The 8,546-nt window shown below is 45.3% G+C and overlaps 2 protein-coding genes across 2 annotated transcripts; both read right to left on the bottom strand.

The window, feature by feature from the left end:
• Positions 1-4,270: 4,270 nt before the first annotated feature.
• LOC125529828 lies at positions 4,271-5,011 on the bottom strand. The gene is made up of 5 exons (XM_048694249.1): positions 4,946-5,011; positions 4,774-4,869; positions 4,600-4,686; positions 4,375-4,492; positions 4,271-4,314 (listed from the first exon to the last, which is right to left on the bottom strand). The coding sequence occupies exons 1-5, from the start codon at positions 4,979-4,981 to the stop codon at positions 4,271-4,273; spliced, it is 381 nt and encodes a 126-aa protein (XP_048550206.1). The 5' UTR covers positions 4,982-5,011.
• Positions 5,012-5,868: 857 nt separating this feature from the next.
• LOC125529829 lies at positions 5,869-6,835 on the bottom strand. Its single transcript, XM_048694250.1, has 2 exons — positions 6,401-6,835; positions 5,869-6,306 (listed from the first exon to the last, which is right to left on the bottom strand). Exons 1-2 carry the CDS (start codon positions 6,833-6,835, stop codon positions 6,094-6,096), a joined length of 648 nt encoding a protein of 215 aa, XP_048550207.1. The 3' UTR covers positions 5,869-6,093.
• Positions 6,836-8,546: the final 1,711 nt, after the last annotated feature.

Here is an 8,546-nt window from a genome sequence, read left to right on the forward strand (position 1 = left end):
GCCCCCCGGCCCCCCCCCCCCCCCCGCTACGCCAGCCACGGCCTTGTGGCCGGCCCTTGTGCTCTCGGAGAGAAGATAGAGGAAGAAGGAAGAAAGAACTGACATGTGGGTCCCATATGTAAGTTAACAGTTAAATAAAAAGTCAATAGGCGGTTTAGTTAGGAGCGGGCCCAATCTGTCGTAATCTGGATCAATTCTAAACAATGTGGTCCTTTGGGTTTTTTTTGGAAGAGCGAACCAATTTTATGGTAGATTTTTTAAAGTGGTAGTCTTTTGTAGCACTAGCCTATAATGTGGTAGTTTTTTGCAATATACTCCTTCGGGTGTCATTGAACATACATGTGAACTCATACATAAGCATAAGAGGATATCACCATATCATAACACACAATTCATATCAAGCATAACATGTCACGAGTGCCATATGACGAAACAAAACTTATCGTGCATAACGACAACACAATAGATCATTGGATAATAACTCTTTATATCAAACACCATGTTTAATTATGGGATTACAGAGGTTTTGTGGATGAGTGAACCACTGTATAGAGGAGGGATTTGGTATTGGAGATAGTGGTGAAGTCGACGGACATAATGATGATGGTTCCCCTCCCGCTGGCACTCCGGCACCACCTAAAGAGAGGGGGGAGGGCCCTACGTCTTCTCTTTTTTCTTCCTTGGCCTCCCTCCTATGTGGGAGGAAATTCCCCTCTCTGTTCCTTGACGTTCATGGCCTCTGAAGGTCGAGATCCACCTCCAATATTGGATCTAACCCACTCCGGCATAGTGCATATCACAACTTCCTCTTCTCCACATCTGAATTTCCTGAGGTGGCGATGTAAACATTCTCTAAAAAATAGGACTCGGGTTTTCATGTATATATAGATCCAGGAGCATTGAGAGGCAGCGAAAAAGAGTCAAATGGGCCCCACGCGGGTGGCTCATGCAGGCTTGGTCCTAGGCCGCATCGCGTGGAAGACCCTGAAAACTTATCTTAGTTGCATAGTGCAAGTCTTTTTTTTCCTCAAATCATTATGTGGCATATCCTTCTACAGAGTGCAGATCTGATGAAAGCAGGCCCGAGATTTCTTTTGGTTTTTCAATAAAATGCAGCAAGGACAAAAAACAATAAATTTCCCTCTCGCCATTTGACTACGATTCTTTCTGAGAGAATATCACGCTTTATTGATCACGGAATATCATGGATTGCCTCATTATTGCAACACAGAGTTACATTACAAAACATGGAACAAACTTTTCTTGCCCTGCCATGTTCCGCCACCGTCAATGCTTGGTAGTTGCCTTTCACTTGGTTCACATCATACTCCTCTTGTACTTGCTTGCAGTAGATTCTTCATCTACTGTTTACGATGGCTTCTCCTACAACTGCTCACCTTCGGCATCCAATCGAATCTACACTGACCACAACCTGGACACTCCATGAGGACATGTACATAACTCACAGAACACCTGCACAAGGCTTCAACACAACGAATCCCTACAAAGACAAGCATTTGGACACAACCACAACGATGAATGCACGTACAAATTCATAAGATTCCTTGACTCGTATAGTTCCTCAGCCGATGGTCTTGAAGCGGTCTTCCAGCATCGCACCTCCCTCACGAATGATCTCCATCTACTGCCGTGCCGACGACAACCTACCCTCTCCCTCCTGGTCATTCCGTTGAATGACTATTGGCCGCCCCGAAGCACTAGTAGGGTAGCCACCCCAAGCAAGCTCGGCTTCAAATTTTTGACCTTATTTTGGAACCAATAGTTGGGATTTGCCCACGGATCAATCACATAAAAAACGATGAACACACACACACACACAATTTTTTAGCCACGGGCTCGTGTCATGCCCTCTTTTTCCTCTTTATTTCTTTAAATTAAGCAACATAATATTCACTGGAACATTATACTACCAACAGAAACAACTTAAATTTCAGCAACATGACAATGTTTGGACTATGATCATAGCAACGACATGGATAAGACTGATGGCGCGAAAGTCAGCGATGTCCTTGACACCGTCGTTCTTCGGAATGAGGGTGACAATCGTGGAGTTCAACAAGTGAAAATGAGAGGCATGGAGGCTCGCAAAATGGTTGATAGCCATCATGATGTCACCTTTGACAGTGTTCCAACAAGCTTGAAAGAAAGCACCAGTGAACCCATCCGACCATGGGGTTTTGTCGCCCGGCATATCAAACATGGCAACCCTCACATCATCCTCTGAGAAAGGCTCATTGTCGGTACCAAATCCGGCATATCTCGAGGTAGGGTTCCAAAGCTAGGCGTCTTGGAATGATGGTAACATAGACACATGATTTTACCTAGGTTCGGGCTCTCTCGAAGAGATAATACCATTCGTCCTGCATTTGATTGTATTCATATGAGGAATAGTTAAAAGTACATGTATCTACCGTGAGATTATGGTGTATTATTCTAATGATCTAGAATATATAATCTATCAACTAGCCTGGCCTCGGCTTATATAATGTACCGGGGGCCTAGGATTTACAGGGGTCCTTGTCTTGTGCGCCAAGTCCCCCTTGTATGCGTCATGGGCTGTCCGAAAGTGGCCCATTAGTGAACAGCCATAGGGGACCTTGGCTTGACCCACCTGGTCGGGAGACAACGTGGTGAGTACGCCCTAGTACAAGACACCAATAGTAACCCTTGAACTAGTCTTTAAGTTGGGGACGCTCCAAAAGTTGGGTCTTGACTTTAAACTTTTAGACATAATTTTCCGTGCCAAAAATGGAAAGCAGTAAAATGTTTTGACTTTCTGTGAATGGGAAGTTCACACCTGCTGGTAATTGCCCGCGTGGGACTAACCCCCCTCTCTTAATAATGCATATGTCTGGTCAGATTATCAGTGACCGGGAAAGTGTTTTCCTACCGTGTTGAGCTACTTCGCATATCTGTCCTTTTTGGACTGGAAATAAGCACATTCCTTCAGAAAATCAACTTGTATGTGCTAGCATCTATACGCACTTGTGAGAGAAATAAGGAATTTTCAACAAAAAGCTGTCTTTTCTTTAGAATAGAGCCAGTACACCTAAACAAACCGCATGCCACAATTCTTTACAAACCAAATCAAATGTATTTATGGGGCTCAATGTAGGGACACAATTTAAGTTGGGTAAAAATATGATCAATTTGCCACAAGGATACATACTTAAATCACATGTACATACATTCAGATACGAAGGCGTTTAACCATACATGGAGTAGCTAACCTTGCGATATCACAGTTTAGTCTCTGAAACTGAGTGCAAGACTTTAAACTTTTAGACATAATTTTCCGTGCCAAAAATGGAAAGCAGTAAAATGTTTTGACTTTCTGTGAATGGGAAGTTCACACCTGCTGGTAATTGCCCGCGTGGGACTAACCCCCCTCTCTTAATAATGCATATGTCTGGTCAGATTATCAGTGACCGGGAAAGTGTTTTCCTACTGTGTTGAGCTACTTCGCATATCTGTCCTTTTTGGACTGGAAATAAGCACATTCCTTCAGAAAATCAACTTGTATGTGCTAGCATCTATACGCACTTGTGAGAGAAATAAGGAATTTTCAACAAAAAGCTGTCTTTTCTTTAGAATAGAGCCAGTACACCTAAACAAACCGCATGCCACAATTCTTTACAAACCAAATCAAATGTATTTATGGGGCTCAATGTAGGGACACAATTTAAGTTGGGTAAAAATATGATCAATTTGCCACAAGGATACATACTTAAATCACATGTACATACATTCAGATACGAAGGCGTTTAACCATACATGGAGTAGCTAACCTTGCGATATCACAGTTTAGTCTCTGAAACTGAGTGCAATGACCACTACGGCCGCCAGCAACACACACAAGTACGCTGGTGTCTCAAAAAAAAAAGACTATGCTGTTATCTTGGATTTGGGAATCAATCCTATGATTTCTGCAATCTTGAGCTTCTTCCTGGCGTAGTGCACATACCTCCTTGGTAGATCACACTGAAATTGGAAAGAATGAGCTATTACGTACAGAACCTGCAAGGGGAAACAATATTGCCTCCCAATATCTATACAACATATATACCTTGAAACTAAATTCCTGTGAAATTAACACACGCGCTATCCACTCTGGAACCTATATATAAACATACACACAAAGGAGAGACATCAGATGTGAGGATATGGTCTACATAATGGATTACAATTATGCGAGACCACACCATAGTGTACTTACTTCCTTACTGATGCCCTCCGTGCACCATCGAAACTACAAGGAGAGGTACCAAAGCAATTTGCATCGTAAGAGATAAACTAATTAACCAATAATGAAACAGCAAATAGAAAGTCTGTGAACGGAAAAGAAAAAAATACTTACTTTTTCCTCCAATCCCAATGAGACAGGGTGACTCAGCTCGTGCTCCAAATCACGTTTGCTTAATGGAAACGGGCTCTCCTCATACACATGCTCCATAGCATCTCTGAAAGACATCTATACGTTGTCCAACGAAGAAGAAAACAACATCAAGGTTAAAAGGCACTAACAGATCCGACCTATAAAATGACATTGTTCTTAGTTATGATGTACAAAATGCTGACCTGCTGCCGATTGACCAGCTTCCAAATCTCAAAAAACACAGAGTCAAGATCTTTCACGAACGCGAGATATTTGCTCGTTGTATACTCCTTAGTTTAATCAAAAGACCACAATTGTCAAACACAACCATAACCAGAGCTTGCAATCTAAATAAGCAAGGGACAGATGAACCATACCCGGAAACCATAATATGCTAGGCTCAGAGGAATGTTTTCGAACCTAGTAGCAATCCTAACTGCTTGGCGCCAAGCTTTTGCACGCAATTCATGCCACTAAATAGTAGAACAGACAAGTTATTGTAATGCTACCACGCCCATATATAGAGAATTAGAGACTAGTTGTCATTACATTGTTTTGAGAGGTCGTATAGGTGTGTACCTCCATATAGCCTTTAAGCACATGTTCTTCAATCCACTGTCAAGACCAAATGGTTGTTAGTCCCAATATTTTTTTACTGAGCAGAGTTTTAAACTTGGAGCAGTTGATGGTTGCACCATGCATACCTTAAGATCCTTCACAATCGTTTCCCACTACAGCAGATAATCTCTATCAGTTTCAGGGGTGCTATAAAACTCTCGGTATTTACTCCAACTTTCAAACTCAACGCCCCCCTGCACCAAAAAAAGAAGGGAAGCAACATATTACTGCTGCCGTGAGAATAACATGCAGCGGACATAAGGGCGTGGAATGATGCTCTTAGGATTATGTGTGTGCGGCTATTACTGATTCAAGTAGTTGCACACTTCAAGAAATTTCGAGTACTTGCGCACTCGAAGAAATTCCAAAAAAAAAGAAACACACATGGTACTGGAACATGTCAAAAAATATGGGCACTCGGAAATCAGGCAAAAAGCCTGATTATACAAATACAAAAGAAGGGATGGCACGTGTATTTTGGGAGCATGGATCTCTTGGTTTATTTTTAAAGAAAAGAAAAGCTTGCTCCTTGCAAAAAATGCATCAGTATATGAAACTCTGTTTGTTTCTAATTGATGAAAAGCCATGCGCCAACAACTCTTGGGGAAGAAGATATTATTCTTGTACGGGGCACACATTCTGAGATTTTACACGATTTATTGGAATCACATATATTTTAAACTGTGCTTAATCTCAGCACGAAGTGACATCCATAGCTTTATTTTTGCATTTCGCCAAGAACCTCAGGCCCCTAAAGAGTGATATCCTAAAGAGTGATCAGACTAGCCAAGATGCATCCAGTGGTAGGCAGTTTCAAGAAAAATGGGTGGTCCTGATGATTTGGGGGCGAAACAACAACCAGACACTTTGACTATTGGCGCCCCGGAAAAACAAGATAGAGAGAATATCGGGGGTTGCTAGCTCGCATAAAGCCATGCTAAAAAGAATTAAGGAAATGCATTGATATTGCCTCAAGTGTTCATATATACTTCCAAAGGACAGATTAAGCAAGTAATTGCTGCCACCCATTCAAAGGTAAAGAGAAGAAGAAATCTAGATGCGTTTCTGAGCTGAAAGTCTTATATTTGTTTACAGAGGAGTACAAACATACTTACTTCATTACAAGGGACTAGCCGCTGATAGTCGCTCAAGGTCGCGGGTGAAGAGGTGCCCAAGTCAAACCACCAGCTCAAGGCTTCATCTTCATGGTAAAGACGGTGGTTGTCCAAGGGAAGGTCTGGAGGGTACTGGGAGTCGAATGCAGCATCGTCAATAGGCACTCCTTTGAGCAACTACGTACACACAAGGACAGATGAGTCAGGTAGATACATTAGATTGACAGGCATGCAGGAGGAGCATTGGATTGAAAATGAGGGAGACACTAACCATGCAAGCTTTGAGGCGGTATCGTGCATACTTGTGACAGAGCCTGTTCGCCTCCTCTTCATCCAATCTATCCTCGGTGTCAACTTCATGTACTATGTGAGACCTGAGCCGTGCATCGTCTGCCTCGAATTCCTCCTCGGGGATATCATCCATCAGTGAGGAGGACGAATCAACTTCTCCTGAATCTCCATCTCGTCCATGGACATCCTCTGGTCGGCTCAAGAACTTGTGGACTTGGTACTCTACCAGAGCAGCCCGCAGCTCGTCATCATAGAAATAAGGACGAACGAGGGCTTCGAAAGTTTCAGCAGAAGGGAGATCTGGGCCTTCGTCGTCGGCGTAGGCTGGTAGAGGCAGTACGGCGAGGCGCGAGGCGAGCATCTCATGGTACCTCGACTCGTACTTGCGAGACGGATCCAGACAACCATGCGCCATCTTCACCACGGCGCCGGCGGGAGGATCCTTCGCGAGGAGACCCCCTACGGCGGGGGCGCTTCTTTTGCGGCATCGGCAGCAGATCGGCGGTCACACGGGATGGGATCGTGGTGACGGCGAGGGCCCCATTGAAAGCAGGCGTTTGATTCCGAGATTTCTTTTGGTTTTTTTATTAAGAAGGCAATCCCTTTTGGTTATGGTTTTGGTTTTGGTTTTGGTTATCTAGATGTTTTTTAAGGATGTCATATATAAGCTTCTACAAATATATAATATAATGCAGCAACAAGAAACAAAAAAAAAACAAGGACAAAAAAAAATAGACCACAAACAGAGTGGACATTAGGTTAGATGTGACACAGATGTGTCCTAGACAGACCCGCTCTTATCACAGCGTGCTAAGCCTACTCCTTCTGACTCGTATCATAATCGATGGAGATGATTGCGGTGAAGATGGTTCCCCCGGCGACACTATGACACCATCTGAAGAGAGGGGGAAGGACCCACTCCTTCTTCTTCCTTCGCCTCCCTCCTGCATGGGAGGAAGTTTTCCCGTCTGGTCATTAGTATTAATGAACCACAAAGGTCGAGAGACACCTTCGGGATTGAATCTAACCCCCTCCGACAGAGTGCTAGATCAGGGTTTTTTCTGCTCCACCTTGGGATGTCCCGAGGCGGCGGCATAAACATTTCATAAAATATAGGACTATGGTTTTCATGTATATATAGATCCATGGGCGTCGAGAGGCGGTGCAAAAGGAGTCATATGGGCTCACACGGGTGGCTCACGAGGCCCGGGTTCAGGTCACATGGGGTCCATGGGCCTCCCCTTGTTTGGGAACGTAGCAGAAAATAAAATTTTTCTACGCTTCACCAAGATCAATCTATGAAGTCATCTAGCAACGAGAGAGAGGAGTGCATTTACATACCCTTATAGATCACGAGCGGAAGCGTTCAAGAGAACGAGGATGAGGGAGTCGTACTCGTCGTGATCCAAATCACCGATGACCAAGTGCCGAGCGGACACACCTCCGCGTACAACACACGTACGGTTGAGAAGACGTCTCCTCCTTCTTGATCCAGCAAGGGGGAGCGAGAGGTTGATGGAGATCCAGCAGCACGATGGCGTGGTGGTGGAAGTAGCGGGATCCCGACAGGTGGGAAGGAGAGGTTGATGAAGATCCAGCTGCACGACGGCGTGGTGGTGGATGCAGCAGGATCCCGGCAGGGCTTCGCCAAGCACAAGCGGGGAGGAGAGGTGTTACAGAGGGAGAGGGAGGCGCCAGGAGTCAGGGGTGCGGCTGCCCTCCCTCCCCCCTCTTTATATAGGGGCCTTGGGGGGGTGCCGGGCCTAGGAGATCTGATCTCCAAGGGGGCGGCGGCCAAGGGGCGCCTTCCCCCCCAAGCCAAGTGGGGGGCGCCCCCACCCCTAGGGTTTCCCAACCCTAGGTGCAGGGGGGGCCCAAGGGGGGGGCACACCAGCCCACCAGGGGCTGGTTCCCCTCCCACTTCAGCCCATGGGGCCCTCCGGGATAGGTGGCCCCACCCGGTGGACCCCCGGGACCCTTCCGGTGGTCCCGGTACAATACGGCCGATTACCCCCGAAACTGGACTTCCTATATATAAATATTTACCTTCGGACCATTCCGGAACTCCTCGTGACGTCCGAGATCTCATCCGGGACTCCGAACAACTTTCGGGTTACCACATACTA

This window comes from Triticum urartu, unplaced genomic scaffold, assembly GCF_003073215.2.
Source record: "Triticum urartu cultivar G1812 unplaced genomic scaffold, Tu2.1 TuUngrouped_contig_5882, whole genome shotgun sequence".
Classification (NCBI taxonomy): Eukaryota; Viridiplantae; Streptophyta; class Magnoliopsida; order Poales; family Poaceae; genus Triticum; species Triticum urartu.

Coding starts and splice junctions, on each gene's coding strand:
- LOC125529828 (XM_048694249.1), bottom strand. CDS start 4,981: ATGGAGGTACACACCTATACGACCTCTCAAAACAAT. Junction 4,870..4,945: donor ATACGACCTCTCAAAACAAT/GTAATGACAACT, acceptor TCTACTATTTAG/TGGCATGAATTGCGTGCAAA. Junction 4,315..4,374: donor GGGATTGGAGGAAAAAGTAA/GTATTTTTTTCT, acceptor TTGGTTAATTAG/TTTATCTCTTACGATGCAAA.
- LOC125529829 (XM_048694250.1), bottom strand. CDS start 6,835: ATGGCGCATGGTTGTCTGGATCCGTCTCGCAAGTACGAGTCGAGGTAC. Junction 6,307..6,400: donor ACCGCCTCAAAGCTTGCATG/GTTAGTGTCTCC, acceptor GTGTGTACGTAG/TTGCTCAAAGGAGTGCCTAT.